Source organism: Taeniopygia guttata, chromosome 14 (genome assembly GCF_048771995.1).
Source record: "Taeniopygia guttata chromosome 14, bTaeGut7.mat, whole genome shotgun sequence".
NCBI lineage: Eukaryota > Metazoa > Chordata > Aves > Passeriformes > Estrildidae > Taeniopygia > Taeniopygia guttata.
Window position 1 is genome coordinate 4,096,579 of NC_133039.1, and position 25,680 is coordinate 4,122,258.

Sequence of the window (25,680 nt, forward strand, 5' to 3'; positions counted from 1 at the left end):
GCACCCACAGCCCGTGTTTTACGGGACAGCTGTGGGGGAGGGAGGAGTGACCTCTGAGTTATGAATTTTATGTAGCTCAGATGATCCTTTTTTGGTGTCCCAGCAGTGACCACTGATGCTGCACTCCTTCTCCCCACACAGGAGTGACCACAAAGCTGGGGTGAGTCACTGTGTCACTGCTGAGCTCTCCTCCCTCCGCAGCCCAGATCCTGTGAGTAACTCTTGTGCCGGCTGGGACCGAGAGAAGGACTCGGAGATGCTGTTCCCATTGTTCAGGAGGATGAGTCACTGCACATCTGGGAACTGGGGGAATGAAGAAACACAAACAGAAGGCCTCAAATGAGCCCACAATGCAGTATCGCTATTGGATTATTTAAAAAAAAAATTTTGTTATTCTTTTAAACTGGCCTATCTGCAGTATAAAGTTTAGTGAAACCAGAGAAAATAGTGCAATTTGTTTAAAAACTGACTGGTGGAAGAGAAAGGGAGGAAAGTTGAAATGTAAACATACACTCCTGCTTCCTGAAATAGTCCTCTAAAACTCTTTTTATATGTTGGATTATTTTGACCACAGCATTCCCAAGGGGCAAAAGCCATGAAATAAAAAAAATTTAATCTACATACTTTGTGCAATGTGAATGCCATCTACCATGAGCTCCAAATAAGTCACCATGAAAATAATGATTGAACTCAACATCGCTGTCCCTTAAGGCTATGTTCAGAGCACATAGGAAATCCCCACACAGAAATGTTATAACTAATCTGGCATCACTTCCTTTGCCATTGATAGCCTCATTTTGGGCAGAGTTCCCAAGCAGTGTTTATTGCATGAAAATAATGCACAGCAATAATATGCAGATTACTTTAAAATACTCCCAGAAACTCAGCAGACATGTTCTAGAAAGCCAGAATTCATCAACCTGTCACTGTAACCCTCAGTTATTCAGAGTGAGCCTTGGTCAGACATAAAGGACAGTGACACATCCCATTGTCCAGCTCCCTAAAATAATGGCTCATTTCAAACTTTTCCTGCTGAAAAGCAGTTCCTCTATATTCTGCTCTGAAATAGAAGACTTGAAAGGGGACTCTCTGTTCCAAATTGGTTTTTTTTCTTTCCTTGTCCCAAGGCCTTTTTGACATAATATTAATTTAGCCCTTCCTGATCATTCTGTCTCTGGCTGCTAAATTTAGAGTGCACAATTTAAGGTAGACCTGTCAGTCTTAGCTTGTTTCAGATGATGGATTAAACCACAGAGGAAGGAAATGTTGCACTTCAAGGAAGCATCTAGTACAGATCAAACAGAAACACAAAACACAGATCTGACAGAATTCCCACACTGCAGTGAAACAGATACTGCAAATAATTGCCACGACCTGCAGCAGAGTCTGCAAAACACTGATCCAGATAAAACACCAGGGTTGGGCACCCACCCCCTGCTCAGGAGCTGGAAAACACTCAGCAGCAGGGCTGAGAAACAGAGGGAACCCAGGAGACCCTAGAAAGATGTTTGGGGATCTCCCAGCTCTGAGATCTTGCATACATAAATGGGATGGACTGAAAACACTGACAAAATTTCATCCAAAGCTAGCCTTCTTTTAAGGAACCATTCCATGAGGGCTGCTTGAGACATGTACAGGCAAAAAGCAAACTTGCAAGCAAAATCTTTGTTTGCAAACACTGAGATCTCCCCTTTTCCAGGTTTCCTGGGATGTCAGTCACCTCTTCACCATAAAGGGTCTGAATGCCACCACTTCAGATGTTTTATACAAGCAAGAGGCCCAAGGGAAAAGCAAGGTTACAAAATAACCAGAAGACCAGTATTTGAAAATGTTCAGGAGTTAGATCAGCCAAGTTTTTGGGTACTGAAATTAGAACCAAAACCTCACCATCAAAAAGCGATACAGAAAATGCTTTCCTTAGAGACGGGCACTGGACACAAGCAGCAAGTTGACACCCTGCCACCACAGCACAAATCCTTTGGGAATGAACGGGCTCAGGCTCTGCACCCTGCTTCTGTCCAAGGGCTAAAACTCTCCTGAGGGACAACTACAAACAAACAACTCCCCCTCCCCAAGCCCACAGGCTCCTTCAAGAGGTTACTTCTAAATCTGCACTTCTATTCGGCTCACTGCTAACAGGGCATGGATTTACTGCAGCCAGAAATGTGTTCCCTCCTCTCTGACAGCTGATGAATTCAGTATTATTTTCCAAGGAGGTGAGCAAGTCTATACTTGTTAAGAATTCCCCCAGAGGATGCTGAAGTAACCTAAATTGCCCTGAAATGCTGATGCCCATTGGACACTGAAATTCAGTTCTACAGATATTCTACATCCTGTCTGGGCATCGAAATTTATTGACACAAGACAAACATTAATTTTTCATTCAATCACCAGCTCCAATGCAGAGATCAACCACTTCTCCTCATTTAAGCTGTACAGAATTCCAGCTATCAAATCTCTCCAGTGTTTTTAACTTCCTCCTTAACAACAGACTGAGCTCCTGGCTCCCATCCAGCAACTCCAGTGCTTATCCAAGTTGCTGCTATCTGGACCCTACAAACACACCAACTACAAAAAAGAGTACCATATGGTTCCAAACTTCTAAAAATTACCTCTCCCTTCTCCTGCCTGCTCACACATGGTAGGTATCAGATATTAAGGTCTGAAAATATTTTAAAAATTCATTATTTGTCAGCTCAGTCCAAACAGGCAATGGAAAAATTTGTTTGTACGCGTCAGGGTGGGTTTATATTAACTCATCCTCCATGACACATAGTCTGTGCTTTGCAGCATATGGAAAATAATAGGTGATAAATATTTATTTATTTCTCCAGAGAACTTTAGGCTAATTAGAGCTTCCACATCAGGACTAAGATTTGTGGAATCCTGTGACTGAAATTCCAGCCTTGCAGCTAAGAAACACTCATACAGGAGTGGAGTTCTGTGCTGAAGGGCAACTCTTAACATGTGTTAGCTTTTTCTAGCAATCAAATACAGCAATTTTTTCTCCTAAGTGCTGCAAGGGAAAACTAGAGTTACATTTTTCCCCGAAATTCTAGGTATTTCCACATCAACAGGATGTAGATGAGATAAATTACTAGGTTAACAATTCTGTCCATTTGTCTCAAATATGCACACCAGCAGCAATGCCTCCAAGAAGAAAGGAATTTTCTGTTAATAGACTAAGGCAAGCTCCATCCTACACTAAAAGCTTCAAGAAACATTAACAAAAGATCCCTGTAATTTTGATTTTACTCATACTTACTATCTTACTCACTGCTCTTTCTGCTTCACAGATCTGCAGTGGCTGGAAGAAAACCAGGTGCAAACAGCAGAGAAAACAGTACTGGCCACAAATAAAACACAAAGTGTAACACAAACATGCTAAATGTTAGCTTTCAAATAAATAAATCTAGAAAAATCCTTAACCAGACAGACCTGCACATCAGGGATTCAGCATGTCCTACCCTTCATTGACAGCAGCTAGCAAGAGCTGAGGAGTGGATGCAAGGGGATTCATGACCAAATTCATGTTCAAACAACAAAAATAGTTCAACAACTGCATCCAACATCAGCAGTGAGCCTGGCTCAGAGCTGGCACGAGTGGCTGCCAGACCTACTCCGAAGCATCCCATGGAAGGATTCCTTCCTGTTTCCCTGCCAGCTGTCCAAGGGAATTCATTGTCTGCAAGTGCTGCCAGAGCCCTTTCATCTCCACACCGGAGGCTCTCCATGGAGCTGGGCGAGTGCACGCCAGGCTCAGCTTCTCATTCCAGGCACAGCCACCCCAAAAGCAACTGAAACAGCACTCCTGCCACAGCTAGAACAAAGTCCTGAGCTGCACAAGGAAGGATGGATCCAAGATTCTGGTCCATCACCAGCAGATTATCCCATATATTCTCAGTGGGCAGCTGCCATGGAAAAATGGCAGCAACTGGATGTTTTTGCATCCCCTGGAATGATGCACAATCCCCGACCCCAGGCCCAAGCTTTGTTCCCAGCAGGTCAGAATGCAAACCTGAAACTTGCTCTGTTTACAGGAGACATCTGCAGAACTAGAACAGACAGTGACAAAAAAAAAAAAAAAAAAAAAAAAGTACCTCCTGAATTAATCTAGTCAGCAGTACTGACTATCTGATCAAGACTAAATCACAAGTTTACCAGCAAGTTTCCCTTTCAAATCTTATCAGATCAAGGGATGGGAAATAAATATCTTAGATCCTGTGGGCTGAAAAAGCAGCTAACACCAGCCATGAGAGAATGTTGAGCTTGGACTTTTCCATGGCATGTGGCCAGCTGGAAAGCTCAGCAACTTGGATGCACTTACAAGAGGCATAACCTTGAGTATCTTGCAGAACGATGCTTCCTGCTCCACTTACACACCAAAGATTTGCTGCAGTGTCTTAATGCTCCACTTTCTGGGGAAATATCAGCTCAGACATGTCATAATGAAATTTGTCTGTCATTAAATGGTGACTATAAGGATTGCAAAGCGCATTCATTCCTCACACGTCTTTAAAATTTTTTTCTGAACAAGATTTTCTCATTTTGTATGTATACAACTGAGACAAAATGATAGCCTTGCAAAACTCAGAAAGCTGCTCAGTATCTGAAAGTAAAGTTTTAGGTAAAACTCAGCTAATATGCAACTTAAGTCTTAGCTGCACTCAGGAGTACTATTTAACAGTTTGATTCCTATAAAATCGAGTGTGTAGAGAATAGAGTTCAGAAAGAAATTAAATTCCACCTTGCTTAATTACTCTGAAGTTGTGCCCCATGCCCATTACCTCAGTGTTTGGCAGGCTCAACTCAGACAACACAAGGCTTGCAAGTCTGAGGGACTCCTCAAGGCAGCTTCACAGCTGATTCTCAAAAATCATTTGCCCCAGAAACAAAACCTCCTTTTTCAATAAAAGTTTGGTATTTGTTGATTCTAAGAGACTTAGAAGTGACCAACCCCGAGGTGCAGTTTCTGCCTGTTGTTACCCTGCCTGCCTCCCCAGTGCCTTTGCAATCAGTGGGAATTCTCATCCTGCATTACCTTGCAAGGTTTTTTATCTATTTACATCAAAACATATCATCTATTTAAATATTCTCTCCCTTTGTGACGTCTGTTTTGGCATGAGGAGGAGGAATTCTTCAAATCTGCACTTAAACCTTCACCCTACTGATACTTCAGTATGAAGATTTCATGCAGCCTGGACTACTTTCAACATCAGAATTTGTTCTCTTTCAGATCTGAAAACAAACCTAAAGATGAAATCTGTGATTAGAAACATATCCTTATGGCTTAAGGATAGAAGCTGTCACCTACTTCTAATCAGCTACACATGGAAATTAATCAAGGCATGGTGGAAAATGAAGTGAGTTTAACAAACTTTTCCAAGCTGTTGAGCAGCCTAGTCTATTAAAAAAATCCTAATTAAAGCCTTGGTCACATCCTACTGAACTGGAGAGAGGGCAGCAGTCCAGCCACGTGGATGGCCAGCTGAACTCCCTGCAACCAGGAATGCATGTGCTGGGCTGGAAGAAAGGAGACAGAAAAAGAGGATATAGTAGGTGGCCCTTTTGTGTCCTGCCCACATCCAACACCATGACTGATTCACTACTGTACTCAAACCAGACTGAAAGAAAGCACATGGATCAAAGCCTTGAATTCAGAGGTGGAATTAAATGGGAAAGAGTTCCATCAATAAACCAGTGCTTTTCCAGTTTGAGATTCTACCCAGTTTTCTGAAGTAGAATTAAGCAAGTATCAAGGAAAGCAAGTCAAATTAAGAGTTTTGGGGGCGGGGTGGAGAGCAGACCTTCTAAGGACAAACAGCAAGTTTGTTCAGGAGGAGAGCCAAGTGAAGCACAAGTCTGCCTCAGTCTGACTGCAGGAATCTGTGTTGTATACAGAGGAGACATTCGAAAGGTGTCAATAAATTACTTCTCAGAGCAACATGTTTTCCACTTTCTCAAACAGAAAATCTTGCATGATGTTTCCAAGAAGTTTTCCTGCCCTCCCCCAAATCCTGAGTCAATAATAGAGCAAAACAGGTTTACTCCTCAGAGTTGCTTTAGGTGTAGCTGCAAACTGCTGAGAAGGAGGGGACCACACCACGCTGCCTCCTGCCTTTGTGACAGCAGCTTTTCCAGCAGTGCAGCTGAGAAAGGAGAAGTGAAACACTGAGCTAACCTTCCCCTTCTCCGTCAGGAAGGGCACTCAACAGCTCTGCTCCCTCCACTAGTGTTTGCTTACCAGCTGCTTGGTTTGGAGCACTTTGGAGCACTGAGATACAACAGCATCACATTCAGATGCATCTTAACTCATCTGATCTGTGTAACCCTGCCCTGTTGCACAGCTACCACTGCACATAAATCCAGAAGTCAAAAGTCTAACACTGTTTCCTCCCTTCCTCTGCTCACCTCCTCTTCCTCCTCCACACTCAATACCTGTGAAACAGAGCCTGGATTTGAACAGACTGTCAACACTTCAGGTTACTTTGGACAAACATTGCAAAAACTACTCTTTGAGGTACAGGCATCTTATTTTGGCATCAGGAAAGGACCCACTGCTTGGGAGAAGGATCAGTGAGATCAAGACACTGTCATCACTCCTTGACAAGCACCAGGTTAAGGCAATTTGTTCCCACTTGTGATGTCCATGGCTTGTTCCTTCCCCAGCAGCACAGCGTGTCACCCCCTCAGCTGTGCTCAGCCACCCCCAGGCTGCATCTGTTCCTTATCCAAGAGCAGCTTCCAAAAAACCCACCCAGCATAAACAAGAGCTCAGTGCAAAGCAGAACTCCCCAAACCACCATTTCCTATTGCTCACTGGCATTACTCTGTCCAGAGCTACAGCCCAAGGTAAGCTGAAGCCAAGAGTGGTTTGCATTCAGTGAAACTCTCCATGTTTTAAGGCAAACCAGGTTTGTTTGGGAGACAGCAGGAGCAGGGGGAAAAACAGAAGAAAAGTAGCTTAAAGACATTACAATATTTTTGAGAAGTCATTGCAAAAAGGTCAGGATTTGGACAGGTAGCAAGGGTACAACATCACTGCCTGAGCAGGTAGGTTACTGCTGCCTAACCATCCTAACTGCATTTTCCTTTTCATCTTTCTCTCAGGTCCCACCTTTTCAAGAACATGGGCTCATTAAACATAATTCACTCTCATTGTGATAAGTAAAGAACAACTTCAAGCATCTGCTAAATATAAAAATACAGAAGATATGCCAGTTTGACTCTCCCATAAAAACAGACGTAGTTTTTAACATTTTGCTTATTTGTTCATCTGTTCATTTTACTTGTTCTTGATCCTACAAAGCTTACAATAAACTAGGATATTCAGGAAAGCCCGAAAGCATTCATTACCCATTATCCTATTAAATTCAGTGGCCCCTTTGAAAAATCCAAGCCTTAACCTCTTACTGTTTTTTCTCAAGGGAACCTTTTAGAACATTTTTAAAGGCACTGAAAACACCCTTGCTTGCTGTTCCAGTTCTAGGTGAAAAGCCCAAGGTTTGGTACCAAGAAAAGCTGAATGGGTACCGAAAGAAAGCTGAATCACTACAAAGAACATATAAATGAGGTATAAAAGGCTGACTTGTAAAACTGGAACTTTCTGAAGTGCACTGTCAGCACTGCTGCTCTGAGCAGAGAGAGCTGTGTCAGGGAGACAGGCTTAACAAAACCAGTCACCTCTTCTTGGGCAGTGCCTATGTCCCCCCCCAATTTCCTGAAACCAGCCACAGGGTCAGAAAACTGCTTATACAGCACACAGCAAGTCTCTCTTTTCCTTCACACAGCTAAGCCAGTCCTTGCTGCATCTTCAAGTAGTGCATGTAGCTTTTATACATCAAGAACTCTGAACTCCCATATCATGGGAACAAAAATATATATGTCTCCTTTCCAATTGTATCTTTGAGACTGAACGGATGAAACCAGTCTGACAAGTGGTGTCCTTCCAATAGAAACAGAATCCTTTGTTTTTAGGCAGAAAAACATTAACATATATGTCTCTGCATAATAAAGTACTTTTGTAGCAACTCAAAAGTTTTCATTGTGCTACCATGAGTTTAACCTATTCAGATGCTCATTACTGAATAAGTAAGTTCTCTCCTCCTTCCACCAAATTTCAGAAGGAATTCTTCATTAGACTCCCTCTGTCATTCAAAGGGTGCACCCTTAAATGTGCCTAACTTCTGAGATTTCTGGAATACATTTTCATGACTGGGAATCTCTCAGGTGATAATAGCTGCCAATTTTAAAGTCTCCTGAATGATTGAGGTACATTAGAAACTTTCTGCATATGAAATTAAACAGCATAATCAAAGCTAAAGGCTGCTTACTGAGCTGGATTTGTCTCTGCCCAGACCTTTCCTGCACACCAGAAAGGGATAAAGAGATTACTCCAGTGGTTTGTAGCTGCAGTTGGGTACTGGCTCAGACAGCCTGAACTGAAAGTTTCCTTCCTTGTTTCTCACAGCATGTGCCAGCATTTCTTGATGGGAATGCAAAGATTAATTACAGCTGTACTTGCTCTGAACAAATCCTCATATTCAATACAGTCCTGCAAGATTTAGAGTAGCACTAATTAGGGCTCAGAACAACAATTCTGCAAAGACAAACATAGAGTATTTTTTCTAATTATTTTATGCATAATAAAATTAAAGCTTCTTTCCAGAACCAAGGTGGCATTTATTCTCCAGAGCTGGGAGCCAAAAGGGCTTTTCCAGCCTAAGAACATTAGATTTAGTGTTTCAGTGCTGTTGTTGAAGGTAAGACAGCAAACCATAACCACTTCCATATGTACACAGAGAGGTAAGGATGAGTAAAAACCTTTTGGGACACCCAGACAGTTCTCTAAGGGGATCAATTACTAAGAGGTAAAGACAAAAAAAAATTGTCTGTACTTAATAAAATACACATAAGGAAAAAGAAATCTTTCAACCAGGAAAATGGCAATCATTAGGCAAGAGGCAAATGCCTGCAATGAATTTGCACCATGGGAAGTGTAAATATGAAGTTGTTTCTCCCATTTATCTTAACCACCCCAAAAACACAGTCAAGATGTATTGGCTTCCAAAGGCCAGCAGTAAAAAGCTCCTACAGGAAGCCTTACATAGCACCAGACTTTTAAATCTGCCTTCAAGAATCTGTAAATTAAAGGTAGGTCCACACTAAGTCTAAATTTCAGCCTTTTGGTACCCACAGAGAGCAGAGCATTAATAAAGTGCATTAATTGCATGTCTTACAGACTTTGGAGGCGATTTTACCCAAAGCTTTTGATCTTTAAATAATGTAAAAATTACAAAATTGTTGAGTGCTGGGAATTCACTATACAGAATAGCAGGACAGCCAGTAGCACAGCTCTTTAGTCATCTCAGCTCCCATATGGTAGGCATATCAATTTCTTGTTATCCACTTATTTATTATGTATGATCTCCTCATTACTTTCCAACTTATCCTCCCAATTCCATGCAGGCCACATTTCACCCAGCTGTTGCGCTTTGTCATAACCTAAGGTCAGGAGAAATTCATGGCAAGAATCCTTCTATTTTCCCACAGAGCATTTAGCACTCAATGCTTGGTTGAGGTTTCAGGTAGGTACAGTCACCAGCTGCTGTTCTCCAAGACTTTTCCACTTGCACTGCTTTAAAAAAGTCATAATTCATGACCTTTCTGGTTCTTATTTCTCTCCAATAACAGGAAGTATTTAAGAATGGCTAATAACTGTTTTACCCATCACAGCTTTCTTAGGTTGGTTCTGCCTCAGAGAACAGCTCTTGTCACTGAGAAAAGATTTTGCAAGAGCAGATTTTGCTAGAATTCAAAATGATTTGCAGTGATTCCCCAAATGGTTGTGAATCCAGCCTACTTTAAATGCAAGTTCTTCTCACCTCTTGTTCAATGGCACTTAAAGCAAAACTGAGAGCACCAAGAGGAGCATTCCTTGCTGTGGGTGACAGCCAACATCTCCAACTCTGCCTCCTGCTCCAGCTCAGTCCTCAGGCTGAATCCCTGACTGTCAAGACAAACCCTGCACTGCTCCAGGAGCTCTCTGGTGGCAGCAGGCCCATTAACGTATCTCATTTAAACATTCATTTTTAGAATATTGCAAATTTAAGACTGAAGATTGAACTTCTGCAGATGCAGACTGGCTAACTCTATAACCTTTGCCAGCACCCACAGAATTTTGTGAAGGTTTCCAGCTGCATTTTGCTTTGTTATCTCTCAATTTTTAATAAAACCTGAACTATAGCTCACTAACTTTCACCTCCTCTAACAAAATACCACTTCTGTTTGAGGGTTCTTACTTGAGACCTTGCTCTGAAGAAAATTTTCCTATTTGGTCACGGAGACAGGATTAGAAGCCAGGGACTCCAGCTGCTAATCCTTCCTGCTGCAGAGCAGCCACCACGCTTTGCAGTATTACACTTAAACAAGCAATTAACTTCCCCTGCTGTACAAAGATGAGTCAGACTCCATAACCTGACCAGAAACTTTGGAGGTCTTGGGATTGGATGCAGAACTAGAATTAAGAACTTCAATCTGGATCTCTGGCACTTAATTGCTGTGATACTAGCTCAAAACTTTGCTCAGATATTTAACTAAGAAACATCTTCATAAGTCTCCCTTCCATAAGAGTCCAGAGCAAGTCAGTGATCTTTTGGGTTAATATGACATCTTGTGTCAGATAAGGCCACTCTTTCAGAATTCTAACATAACAAAACTAGATTATCATTGACTATTATTGTGTTTTATATACAAATTACAGCATTAGCATTCCTTGCATGTACTAGCTATGATTCAGACAAACCAATTTACCATCCACAGCTTCACAATTAGCTTCAAAAAGAAAGAAAGAATATAATATTGTTAGATACAGATGCACTTGACTTTCAGCACTAATAGTGTGCAAATACAAAAAATTAAGGCTCAGCAACAGCAAACATGAATTTCTGCTTTGTAGCTCTGCTGTCAATCCCTTGTTTTGTAAAAAATTTTGTGGGTTAGAGTGGTATGTCCCATCCAGATATAGAAAAGAAAACAAAAAACCATGTAACTTCCCAGAAATAATTTAGTTTCACAGGAGTTCTGTAAGCTAGGAAATACCCATGCAGAGCTCAAATGTAATTTGGCAGAGTTGCTGCCTAGTCCCAATTACATGCATTAAATGGTAACAAGATTTCCCAGGCTGGCACTTTGAACAGTGTGGTTATTGCCTTTGTACATCTCACCAGCATTGGTCAAGCCTCAATGGATTTCACTGATGAAATATGAGAGTTTGACAGCTCTGGAAAAAAAAAAAAATCATCCTTGCAGAATAGGCAACATTCACAGTCTCTTGTGTAAGCTCATATTCAAACAGTAGTTTGCAAAGAGAAGAGCTCATTTTTGTGTTACAGCCAATTGTATAAGCTGGGCTGGATTTGACACTCGGTATTTCCTCAAGTGCAAAGTGATTTACAGCGATGCCAGGCAGAAGTACCCCTGCATTTCAGGGCTCTGCCATATGTGCTGAGAGAGCACATTGCCTAGAAACATGCTTCTAGGGCTGGCTCTACTCTGCCATTGCATCTTAAAGAGAAACAATCAGCTGGAAACTCGGTGATTCAGGATTCAGGAAAGCCCTGTTAAAGTGCATTGAAGAATTCCGACAAAATCCAGCCTTGCTGTAGATTTCATTGAATATGTCACTTCAAAAGTCACCTACTTCTCACATTAAGTCAGTGTTCTGCTGCCCCATCTCTCAATTCATTTGGCTTCAGCCAAACACTGCCACAAAATCTCCCAGTGCCTCAGGAGCAGATGTACAGCCCAACTCCTGATTACATCACTGCTGTATTGAGCATTTCTGTACAAAAATAAAGACATTGAAGCCACAGTTTGTCTACCCTGAACTGAGAATTAGTGTAAATGACTGGTGCCTCCCCTGCACACTGGCCAGAACACACAGCTGACTGCCTGTGAAGCTGTGAAACCATCAGCTCCTTGCACGGGGAGAGTGCAGCAACAAAGCTCTCCTACCCCAAGGAGCAGGCTGCTCCCTCTGCAGTGTTCCAGCACACTGCCTGGCCTGGCAGGCAGAATTTAACCAATTCCAGGGGCTGCTGAAAAGAAAAACAACAAACCCCATAGTTAATTCTCAGAGGGTGACCCATGTGCTATTGCAAATATCCCCCGATTCCCCCTCACCTCTCACCCAGAGAATGGTGAATGAAAATAAAAGAAAGGGTCTTTAAAACATTTTCCAGAGACTTCCCACAACCAAGGCTTCAGAGGCTCTCAGTATTTGAAGTATTAATGGAAGCGTTCCATACAATTCCCTGTGCACACAGCTAAAAATAGCTATGGACACAGTCCTAAGGTTTTTGTCTATATTTGCAAGAGCCTTACTTCCCTCTCAGGAACCACAACTTCCCATTAATGCTGACATTTATTTTTTCTTTAAAAAAGAGCTATTAAAACACCAGAAAGTCTTTTAGCAGTGTGGGGATCATCAATAATAATATTAATACATCAATAGCAACAATTTCAATTGATATTCTGGTGATGGATCATGAACATATTTTCTATAACAACAATGTCAATTTTGCTCTAAGAACTGCTAAAGACACATGATGGTCTTGACAGATCTGCTCATTACTATCCATCTGTTCTTTATTATAAAAATAACAATTTTTATTCCCTGACAAGCCCTATTTGCCCCATCTTTACCTACAATGATATCAAGCATGCCAAGCTGCAAGAAGTCAAAAGAGTATCTAACCTTGTGTCAGACTTTTTGTTCTGGACTCACTGAAGAGAAGTGAATGGCTTCTCACATTCTCACAGTAAAGACCTGAGAGGACGGAAAAAAACCAAAAAACCCCAAACCACAAAACAAAATGGAAACCATATGACCAAAGCAATTCCCATCTTGGCCTTGGTCTCCATGGCTTATAGCATAAAAGGAAATGTCACTAATGGGTGAAAAAGAGCCTGCAGATACACACACCCAAGCTCCCAAATACACCAAAGCACCTCTCATGAGGCTCAAACTGCAGCAGCTCCCACCCCTGCAGCCAAATCCTGCAGGAAATCCCACTGCCTGCTCTCCAGGAACATTCCCAGTGGGATTTGTCTCCCCCCTGCTGATACTGGGGGATTTGCAGCCCCTTGCCCAAACTACCACGGGCACTCTCCAAGGAACAAATATCCCAGGATATCTGGAGACTCATAACCAATGTATTTATTCCTTTCTAACACACAGACAGAAAATGGGGTGGGGATAATGAGGGCAGGGGAGAAGGGAGAAGAATCCCATTCTGATTACAAAGGAATTCCTATTACAGTAGTTAAAAAACGAGGACAGACGTGACAATGGAAGCAAACATACAATGGAGCTTTTGTCCCCAAACTACTTGGCTCCCATACAAGGAACAGAGGAACTTGGGTTGGTGGGGACTGGCTGGGGTAGGGGAAAAGAGAGAGGCTGATGTTTGTAAAAAGAAAGCAAAATTGGTTCGTCTGCTTTAAGACAGGCTGGGAAGACAAAAGCAGAAAAAAAAAAAAAAAAAAAAAAAAAAAAAAAAAAAAAAGCAGCCTGCTATTGTAGAATCCACCCACTCACTTCTGAAACGCTTGAAGACCCAGACAGGGATTTACAACCAGCACTTGGAGGCACTGAGTATGAAGCAGAAAACACTCAAACGCCCAGAGGCAGCTTCTGCAGTGCCAGAGAAGCAGCTTTTAGATTGCACAGGGTTATGGTCAGAGCTGTTTTCTTTCAACAAGTTTGTTACTGCTGAGTCAGTCACTGAGCTGGGCACTGCAGACCATAGGAAGGCACCTGCACACTGCAATTTTCAGCTCCAGTCAACCAACCAACATGTTTTAGTTTTTAACAGTCCCACAGCTTCCTGAAGAAACAGAGCATTCATGAGCAGACCAATAATCCTACAGCTCTGAAGCCAAAATAACAACAATGATTTAAGAAAAAAAGCTGGTATTCAGTTGACTGCAAGACAAGGGTGAAGAAAATGCCAGTGCTGAGTGGGGTTGTTTCTTCAAACAGTGTCAAGGCACATTCAGAAAGATCACAGTACTGTAAAACTGCAAAAGTTTGGTGATGATTTAAGAACTATTTTAAAGATAATAAATTCAGTTTAAACCAAGCATATTCCATTTAATAGCTCGCTTATATTAGGGAAGAAAGAGAGTGCTGATGCAGAGGTTTTCTTTAGCCTGAGTTAAAATCAGTTCAGAAAAGATTTATTTTCTCAGAGTCCACTATATCTGGCTTTTATTTATTTACACAAGTCTATATCCAGCAAGGGTTTAAACTAAATGAAGGTATGGGTTTATACATATCATATGCAATCACAAATTAGGCATCTCCTTAAACCACCTCTTTCTTTAAAACATGATGTAGTTTTAAATTTTTTAAAGGAATTGTACAGTTGCTTATTCCCATATACTGAGGGAATCAGACTTCTGCTGAACTAAGAAGCAAGATATGGAAACTTATTCAAAGTATTAAGGTGTTAATAATTTGTTTAATTCAGAAGCAGCATTTAAAAACCTTTTATGCAGCCAAGTGCTTTTTTTTAGTTACAAGTGAAGGACTTTCTGATCCCCTGATGGTGATGTAGCCTGCACAACAAAATAACAGCACCCAGATTTTCTTATTGTCAGTGCCACAGGTCTGGGATGGAGTTACAGAGTTTTTGTGGCACACGTGGCTGCTGTACTGACAGAGTAACAGCCCTGGTGCCTGCAGCAGTTCCAGGTGTCCCAGTAACCTCACCAATGGCATCCAAAAGGATGTACAGGGGAACTGCAGCACGATGCTGAAGATGACAGCATATCAAATTATCACTTGCATCCCTCTCTGCTTTGTTTCCGTGGGGCTTTTTTATTTTTTTGGTATTTCCTGTTTAATCCTCTAAGCCAGGGAATGCAGAGGTAGGCCTACTACTTTTGGAATGCTATTTATTCAACAAATGGGACTTTCCCCCCCCCCCCCAGTTTTATACTACTTTATTGCTAACCAGTGCAGGAATGAACCTCCCACATGATCTCCATCTGAATCTCCCTCTACAAACAAAATCCCAGGGAAACAAACAATCTTAGCAGGCTGCTGATGCAACTATTGCTTACCATACTGGATTCTCTTAGCAGTTATTTCATGGCAAATTCAAGTTCCCTGTGGCACGAGCCATCTTTTTATTCCACATTTGAACACTGCTTAGAACAGCAAAGTCTGTGTCTACAGATGCTAGGAATAATAGAACAATTAATCCATCCTCTCTCCCCCTGCACATCCTTCCCCCCACCCCCAGTGCTGTAACATGGAAATTGTTTCATTTTTAGCCTAAGGAAGTGAGGTTTATCCAATCATCCTGTGACAGCTTTGCTTCACCATTTCATTTATTCTTTACCTATTTGGCAGTCTCATGATACTTCAGAGACAGATTTCAAAGATATGCAACAACATGACTCAAGCAGGCATCTTATTAGTGGAGACAGATGAATACCTAAGGGCTGCAGCATGAGTTTAACTACAGTACCAGACACCAGAGAACCCACACAGAGAAGCAGAATGAGGGAACAATCAGAATTTCACTATCCAATTTCTCTAGCTCTCCTTCACCTGTATCGACTTCCTTTGTAAAAGTATCTAAAGGAGACTACACAAAGCCCTGTTTCTATCCTTTAACTCCTCTAATTAAGCAATGATAACATAGCAATTGTGGTACCAGGTCTCGATCAGCACCTTGCTCCACAGAACAGGGAAGAAAACGAGAAGGAAAAAAAATTCTCTCCATCTTGTACATATGAAGAAAAAGGAGTGGATTATGAACAGCTGTCAGAAACATATCCCATACCAGAAGTGCAGCTATTTTGGCACAAGAGCATGAAGACCTAACAACAGGAAAGCAGGGAAGGGAGCACATTTTTATGCTCACTGCCATCTTTCAGTTGCTTATCCAAGTTTCAGCTGCAGACGTCAGGATGAAAAGAAACAGTCAGGGAGCAGCAGCCTGAATGGGTGTTGCATTCACTTCAAAAGAGTTGCATGCAGGAAGAGTTTGCCAGTATCAATATAGTGCAAGCTGGCAGGACTGGAAAGTTACAAATTAAGTGTGCCTTCATCAGTGACCTACTATGAACAGACCTACTGAGCTGCTAAAATATTTTTAGTTCAACCAATTCCTGCCTTTTTTGGTTCCTCTTGCTCTTCCAGTTTATCCAGTCATGTGCACTTTTCCACTCCCTCTTACTGCCATGTAGTTTTTCAAGTTTGGCTCCAATTACCACTTGTTTCTGCTGCTGAAGTGCTCAGATTTACAGCACTCCTACAAACAGCTAACAGGGTGGCTCCATCTTGCACGTAGCAAGCTGTGTTTGAGCTGAAGAGATTTATACTGCAGCACTTTTCTCCTCCCCCCGAGGAGATGGGTGTACTCACCAGCTGGTACTCGCTCCGGCGGCTGAAGGCTTCCTTGATTCCCGAATCCCTCCAGAGCGCGCCCAGGGCGGGCACGTAGAGCTGGAAGGTGGCAGGCTCGATGGGCATCCCAGCCTTGTTCTCAAAGGCCATCAGGAACATCCCATGCTTCTCATTCTCCGTGTACTGCCAAGGGATCCCCAGCTTGTCCCGTGCGTCAACCAGAACCCTGCAGCCCTAAAGAATGATGCACAGAAGAAAGTCAGTGAATAAAGATTAAAGTGCAAAAGAACGAGGACTTGAAGGTACTTGAAGATTATTTTTTAGACACTGTTCTGGTGAGACTGAACTCCGGAGAGAATCAAAACCATTGTTTATTGCAACATCTCCAACACAAGTAAGATAGAGCCTGCTTCTGTAAGCAATTTAGCCACAAAATATTTCCCCAGGTGGAAAAAGTATTAGCAGCAACAGCTAATGGCAACAAGCAGTGCTACCAACAGATAATGAAAGTAAACATCAGTGAGAGTATGAAAAGTGTCTGGCAATTAAGAAAAGTGCCTAGGAACTAATGTGTCATCATCATAGCTGTAGTTTTAAAAGTAACACCATTCCTGAAACTACATGCTTCCATCTTGTTCTTTGCATTTGGGTTTCTGACACCAAAAAGGACATCCTAGCTTTCTCAAGCATTTGGGAGATGAGAAGAGCATGACAGGACTGAAGACACTGCATAGATTCCAAGCTGCCAGGCTCAGGAAAGCAGACCCAGTTTTCCCTGAGAATCAGCTTACTTTTTGAACTTGCCACACATTTACTAAGCAAGGTGTGACAGGTAGGCTTTGCTACTCTAATACTGGAAAAGAAGTAAAGCAATCTAGTTCTCAAATTAAACTCAGGATTACTGAGAGCTGGTTCTTTTCACATTTTTCAGTTTTTATGGAAACCTAAGTTCATATTCATGGCAACAAACCAAACACATGAGGTTAAAGAAATGTGATACTTAAGTCTTGACTCTAATTTCACCTGCAGTAAATAGCTTCCAATGGCCAATATTTTTTTCTCAATAGTGAGCCCCATTTTAGTAATGGACAGATCTGCTAATGGTGACTCAATAACTCAAGTACCATCGAATTCACAAGTAAAAACTCTAGGTTATACCAGATTAATTTCCTCATTATGTTGATCTTTGGTTCTATACGAAAATATATACTAAAAAATACAAAATAAATAAAATTAAAAATCTCCAAAAGAGAGGTTCTGTTTCCACAGCTATTCACAAGAGCCTCCACATTACTGAACTGATCTCTTTCTTTGCAAACTTTAAGCTATCAAAACCACATGTATGTCTTATTGACACTTGAACCTTTCTGCTCTCCAGTCCTTTAGCAGCACCACACAACAACAACAGTAACTTCTCAACAGCAACCAAGATTAGAGAGGGAAGTGAGAAGCAACTTAGTGGAGTGTCACAGAATAGCAGCTCAAAGCAAAGTGTTGTGGCTGTCACTATCCAGCAGTGCTCCTGAAGAGTAGCTTCCCAAAAATGTAAATATTTATGATTCTCTACTGATTCTTACTTCTTCTCAAAGTAGAGATTATATCTCCACAATACCACGAAAAGACTAAAATCAAATATAATTACCAACTGATGCTTTAAATTCCAGACATAACTATTTAGCAACTGTCATACAGCCCAAAAGCCAACTCTCATTCCTAGTTGCAAAGTTTATCCCTTTATTAACAGAAGCCTTTCAATGGTTACTTGAAGGGCACTAGCAAACAGAAGCATGAAAAACACACTTATAAGGCTCTGTCTCTGAACTGCAGATGCCTCCATGACACCTCACAGCTTCACACACTTTTGCAAACCATCCCTTGCACACACTTCCACCTTGGCTGCAACGGGGAGGCAGGGTCAGCTCCCCGCCATGCCCAGTGAAGAACCTGGGAGATTTTTCCAGAGGATTGTGGTGACAGACCAGCAGGACACAGTTATTTCTAAGTGTTTCATGCCAGGTTTGTCTCTGCTCAGTGAGAACTGCTGTGTATGAAGTGGTTAACCAGCGCTGTGTGTGGGGCAGTGATCACCATCTCCCCAGCTCTGCCATCCCCCGTGGGTCACCTCCTTCCTTCCCTCGCTGCCCTGGGCCTTGCAGAGCTCCCAGCCCACGCAGCTCTGACCCTTCTCCTGCCTGGGCCCTGCAGGATCTCCAGCTCTGGGGCTGCTTTACCCCTTCTCCACTCACAGCCACTGCACAGCATCCCAGAGGAACGGCTGCAGGTCTGCACAGCTCCTGCCTGGATAAAAGAGCACTGGCACCTCTGTCCAAGTGCATTTCCCCACAGCATTCTTCTGACTTTCCCTGCTCCTGCTGGAGACACAGAGGTTCTCAAGAGGCTGTTTGTTGTTAGGGAAAGTTTCATTATTTGTGTGGAGAAAACCACAGAACAGTTTCAATCAAGGGTGTGCAGACTGCTCCAGTCCCAGAATAGTCACTTATCTGCTGGTTGCTGCTTGTTGGAAACGCAGGCTTGACCCTCCCTGAGAAAAAAAAGGAACTAAACTTAGGTCCCACAGACCCTGTGGGAGTGGATTAACCAGTGTAAGGTCACCCATGGGGAGCACGTGGCATCAGCATTGCTCTGACTGTTCCAGAGACAGAGATGTTGCCACCAAGTCACATGTAGAGCCCAGTCTGGGACAAAGTAATTCAGTAGTAGGACACCAGCATCAGCACTGACAAACAGACACACACTGCATGAAGAAAATAAAAACACAGGCTGGAGATAGCAGGAATGCTATCCTGTACACACCCACAGCACCTCTCAAAATTTTTAGAACACGTCTGCTTCAACATGTGTCTCTAAAACACATCAGGAATAAAAGCTTCACATAACAAGCAAAACAGTCAATGTTTCTTCTGCCCAACTCTTCACAGTTAAAAGTGTGACTCAGCAAAATCCCCAGTAAAGTGAATCTAAACTTAACATTTCTCCATCTCCACAAAACAGTTCCATAAATGCTACAAACAGATGTCAGAAAGATGAGGAGAAACAGAGAACTCACTAAATTTAGATCCTATGCACTCCTCTCAGACTCAGACTTACTGGTAACACTGTATTTTGCAACCTCACTGAGCATTTGATAATCCCTGCCTCATTAATCTGCAGAGCAAGTCACCATAGCAAAGGTTTCCTCTTACTGGAAATACAAGCAAGGCACTTTTCCTACCCTTTTCCTGACAGTTTTTCTGATTTTCTGCGACTATAGAAAATGCCAATTCACATTTTCATTCACGAGGCTGAACACCATCAATTACCATTCTGTTTTGAAATTTGGACTACAGAAAAAAAAAGAAGCAACAAGTTTAGATGGGAAATAAACTTATGAACACTTCAAGTGATTTAAAGCTTTTGTGCTGCAGTTAAAGCAGGACCCAGAATAAGCATAGATGGAAAGAATTAAAATTCACAGATAAGAATAGTGTCAGGCATTAGAAAATAGAAAACCAGCGGCATAATGGAAGCATCAACTAGGGAGGAAAAAACCAGGAAATTATCTGTTCCATTCATTTCTTAATAATTTTTCATACATTCAAGTCACTGCATAAACCCCTGGCATGCACAAGACCTGAATGGAATCAGGGTAGAAGAAGAAAAATGTGTAACAAGAGGGTGATGAGATCTACCTCATGAAGCACCATATCTTATACAGAAGAAAATGCTAGGTATAGAAATCCATATATTTGAAAAGAGAGCTAAGGCATAACACACAAGAAATCTCAGGAAATTACAAACCACTTGCAGAAAGGGAATAGACAAAGATTATTTTTCTCCTTCTCCTTGCTAGACAAATATGAGTTATCAAACAGTTCAAACTGAAAACCTACACACCCCCAGCCAGCCAAAAGCATTTACACAGGATGTTGGCCAAAAGCAAAAATGGACTCCAAAAGCCATGAAGAAGAATAGATGGAAGCAAAGTCCAGAGAGGACTATTCGATTACATTCCAGATGCAAATCCTGGCTCAGGGAGTTTTTGAAACCAAAGGCTGCCAATAACTGGAAGAGCACACCAAAGGATCACATTGCCTTGTGCTCTTAACCCATTTTGGTAGTGGGTTGTTTTTTCATGTCCCAGACAAAGGCTGAGCTCCTCAGCCTGACACAGCACAGCTGTTTGGAGCACGTTTGCTACTCACTAGCAGGAAGGTTTTATGAGTATTTACACAAATGCTCATTACTAGGACTGGCTCAAATACATTTTTTCTCCTTTACTTTTGAAATCATCCTAGTTTTGAAAAAAAAAAATTCAGGTTCTCTTGTATTTTTAAATAATGATTCATTGAATTTGTGGGAATTATTAGAAAGGTTATCATGAGCTCATGTCACTTGAAGCCAGAGATGTTTGCAGTATTTAAAGAGCAGAATGATTTAAGCATATCATACATCTGTAGTTACACTGCTACATAAAACACAACACTCACTTTTTAAATTATTCATATGCTCCAGTACTTGAAGGATTCATTATCCCTAAAAGCTCACACCTTTCACCAGATGGACCAACTCAGAGGCCAAGTGAACACTCCTCAGTTAAGCACCAAACATAAAATTGGCATAACAGGTTTGGGGAGCCCTTGCTCATAGGCAAGGCCGGGTTCTTCCATGCACACACCAGCAGTCAAGTGATCAAAAACCACGATTCAGTGTCTAGAGAGAACTTGCAAACCTGCTCAGAGTTTGTATACAAATAGAAGAGTTTCCTACAGCACATTTTCTCAAGATAATTTTAGGGAACTACTACTGGGTGTGAGATCACAGACCAGAGAGTAACTGTTACACATGAAATACTACAGCAGGTACGTTTTACACTTTTACCATTAATACACTGCTCAACCTCACAGCAATGCCTGAAATCTCCAGCATCTACATATCAGTTATGGACCTTACTGTCCTGAGAGAAGTGCTGGGGACTCCAGCTGACAGGGATATTCCAGCGTGTTTCCTCCTGCGTGTTCTTCCTCACTCTTATTGACAAGGAACTGGCAGAAGTCTGGGGATCTCATCTCACAGAGACCAATCTAAATTGGAGCTACTGCCAGCAGGATTGCTCCCACCTCAGCCTACAGATACTCTTTGGAGCAAGAGGAACAGTACAAGGTGATGCAGCCATAGGAACACAGGTCCACATGCACAACTTTAAAAAATAAAGTTGTCATGTTAGAAAATATAATCATATGCACTGTTTGTAAATCGCTCTGGGCACTGCAGAGAAGGTGACCTACTCCAAACAGCAAGACAATCAGATTTTTACAGCACACTATCATAAAAGCATTAACAGAGTTTTTCTTTGATCTATGTCCTTGGAACATTATGGTCAAGCAGCAGTAGAGAACCCAATGTCATTCAGGATAAGGTTTCACATTACAGAACAGCCAAAAAATAAGGTACCATCAAAAGGAGTATCGTTCCTGGCAGTGGAGTTCCACCTTCTTCTGTTTGATAAGTTTGTCATTTGCCTGAGCCCACAATCCAGTGAGCAACCCTCACCAAAAACCTGTCTATTAATATAAAAAGTGATTTCCACTGGCTATATTAGGGGTAGGGGTGGGAGCAGCACCAGTTGGCCCAGTCAGACAATGAAAAGGCTCCCCAGTTCTGTATGTCCTTTCATCACTCACAGATTCCAGTACCACCCAGGTGAGAGCAGGGTAAACAGCAAAGATGACCTACCTTCCAGGCCAGCACACAAATAAAAAATGGCAACAAAGGGGAAGTGTCGTTTACCTAGTCCACGGGAACACAAATATTAAAAAACATTTGGATTAGCTACCAAGTCTCTGGAGTGGGAACAGCAGTGTTGTCTGCTTGTCTGGAAACTCTGAAAAGAGTCCTTGTCTTTGAGTGAACCCAGCAAAATGACGATAAATGCAGCAGAAGGAAAATTCTCACTGCAAACTTTACTTGTAACTGGGCACAGGGTAGAGAGATGATGACCTCAGAGATGACGTTCAGGACCTCACAAAAAGTTCCAGTTAATGCTTTCAGACTTGTATAAGCAGCTTTCTCCTTGCCCTGAGACCATCCCACCAATATCAGCTCACAGTTACTTCATGCTTTCAATACAGGAGATGCAGCACCTGCAGCTCCAAAGGCATCCCTGCCATGCTGCCCCCATGGATTCAGCACCCAGCACATGTGCTCAGACAGGGCTTTCAGTGCTAGGATGGGACCAGCTCCCGACCTTCACTAGGCTGAAAAATCCAGGGCAAGGGGTGGAAATTCATTTGGAAACTCTGCAGCCTCCAATTCCTTTCAGCTTTTTCCTTGTTGGCATTTACATTGAACTTACTTTTTCAGACAATGTAAACTAGAGCTTGCTCCGAAGTTTTCCTGTAAACATCTTTTACAGGACAATTTGCTAATTATTTTGCCAACACTGTTTCCAAGTTAATTATAAAACTACATAACCAAGTGAATAAGTTGGGAGTAAGCTCCCAAATTTAGTCACTTCAGTGACTAAACTTTTGTCTGGAAGACATCAAAGTATGTGCCTGCAGTCTCCAGGGACTAAGTCATGTTCTGCAATACTAATGACTACAACACAAGAGCATTGTGAGCTCCATTTTGGAACTCCTATGAATATTTATCATTTACTACTGACCATTACTCCTCTTCCAGTATCTGCCATGATGAAGAAAGATTGCTGTCTCCCAGCCCAACCAAGAGACACCCCAAATGCAAAGGGACTACCAGAGTTGACAGAATTCACATTTAAGACATGGAAAATACACCAGCTGGAAGTTAGTAAGAGATCCATTGATGAAATGAACAACGAGATAGCAAGACTCATCAGGGCTTTTTGTCTTTTCTACATAAACTGGTGAATATTATTTTTTCTTAATAAATATAAGCTCAGAGCAAAGATAATCAGAATTAAAAGACTGTTCTAGTACAGAACTTTAGCACTTGTATATTAAATTTAAAGATTCTAATTAAGCACAGTTCCTCCACTCTCCTTGTCATTCCTCTGAAAAGAAGCTGTTCCAGCAGAAAGGAGATTGAGGCTGTCCTGAGACTAACTACTCAAACAGCTGGATCCCAGCTCTGAAGCAACAGCTGGAGTGTGACCATCATCACCTCCTAATGCGTTTCCAAACTCATTTGCATGCAAACCCACGGAAGTGTGCAGTCAAGGCAATTTAACGAGTAACTGGGGTTTACCTGAGTTTGTGGGCCAGTGGAAGAAATATGCTTACATTACAAGTAGTAACTTGGTACTTGCAAGTGTAGTTCCCAAACAAACTGAGGAATAATCTGTTTCCACATGCCAGAGTTTGTATCTGTACCCGGCTGCAACTCTCAAAGTTGCAAAAGAGTTTTCTTGGTTTGTTTGTTGAAGACAGGAGGTACAACCACCTTACTTTAGCCACCACAAATACAATTTAAGTACATTCAAGGTACACAGAGTCTCAGGAACCGTCCAGGTTTAGTATTAATTGCAGAAGTCTAAAGTTCTTAAAGCTGCCTTCAGCACAAGCCACTTATTTTGGTTAGCTGCCACTCATATTCCTGCTATCGAGGAGAAATGCTCTCAGGTATCCCCTCGTGTATTGCAGCTGCACTCAAAAGTCCCAAAGGAGTGTTCCTCAAAGATTTTACATGTTCAGAATCTTCCCTTGTTTTTTTCCCCCACTTACAAATGATCACACATAATTTCCTGTGTAGTCCTTCCCTCTGTAATTCCAGGCTTTTCAATTCCTTAGTCAATCATTACACTTCAGGCCACAAACAATAAGAAAACACTCATGGATGTACTGAAACCTTGAGCTGGTATTTCCATTCTCAACAGGAAAACTAACATTACCAAAAGAGTTCAACAGATTATACTTCAGGCTTCTAAAAGCTGAACTTTTTCTCTCTCCAGATTGAAATCTCCTAAACAAGCTGGTGCAAGTACCACTCTGGTGCTTGTAGATTGCTGTAATTATTTTCTTATGCAACTAAACTGGGTTTTTTTAAGCAGCGTGATATGCACATACTTGAAACAAAAAAACATTTAGACAAGGAACATCAGAGTTGTGACCTGTTGAGTGTCTGAGCTCTCTAACTTTTATCAAAGAAAGCAAATAGAGCAGCAAGGCCAACCCATCTGTTTTGGATGGAAGGTATCAGAAAATTCCTGTAGCTACAGTTGAAAAGCATCAAAACACTTGGTAACACCACCACACATTGCTTAGATTTGAAACTTAAGGTACATGACAGTTTTCCAAGTTTCTCTGCATAGCCAGGAGTCACCTTAAAATTCAGGCCTCAGCAGCCAGACAGCCCTGTCCTGTGCACTTTCCTTTTCCAGGTGGGTGTGCTGCAGTCCTGAAGCCTGTGTACTCATACCAGAACATTAACACTACTGCTTTTCACTTCAATCATCAAAAAGTTCCAAAAAGTTACTTTGAAACTTAGCCTCGATTAACAAGCAAAACCCGAGTTAACCGATGACTATTTACCTTAAACCAAAGCAAAACTCCTGTATTTGAATACCATCCCACAAATGCCAGAAAAAGCTAGCAAGGCCCTGAACCATCACCTGTACTAAATGGAAAAGTAAATTCTGTATTATAGGTTTGTTTTGCTTCAACATTTTGTTTCTGACTTGGGTTTCCCCAAAATGGGAGATGAGAACAAGAGAGAACAGGGTAAGCAAAGAACTCAGCATTAAGAAGATATCAGAAAGGCAAGAAGGCGAAAACTCAAAATAAAGTGGAAGCTGACACTAATGTCAATTCATACGTAGCAATGTTATTTTCAGAGAAGTTTCACATTGTGTTCTCTGAAGCAGTTTCTTCATTCTCCATAAGCTGTACAGTTGCCTAAACACTACTGCAATAAGCATTTCAGAAATATCCAGCACTGTTACAAGAGTAGGAATGCTCCTCCTTCAGAGAGGAGTTTAGTCATGGCTGGAAAATGAAAATTGACCATTTAATCCCAGAGATTTACACTGCATTTCTAACTCAGATCTCAGTGTTGCAGAAGCTTAGGAGGACCATTGTCTGACCGTGTTGAGGACTGTGTGGAAAAATGGGCTAAGGTTGCTGCAGCTGTACTTGACAATGTCACACAGATTTAAATGCTATTTGATAGGATCATTTCCACTTCACATTGTCCACATATAGTACCAAAAATTCATCTGAGATCTTTTATTGCCACTTAAGCACATGGAGATCTTGGCTTCATTAAGTCTTAGCCAGTGATCA

At 41.7% G+C, this 25,680-nt stretch overlaps 1 protein-coding gene across 1 annotated transcript in view; it reads right to left on the reverse strand.

Moving 5' to 3' along the window:
• GNA12 (G protein subunit alpha 12) overlaps positions 1–25,680 on the reverse strand; it is a 40,637-nt gene that overhangs the window by 11,992 nt on the left and 2,965 nt on the right. The window contains exon 2 of the mRNA XM_002194919.7: positions 16,442–16,657. Coding sequence (XP_002194955.1) covers positions 16,442–16,657 — 216 coding nt within the window. The remainder of the gene's footprint in view (positions 1–16,441; positions 16,658–25,680) is intronic.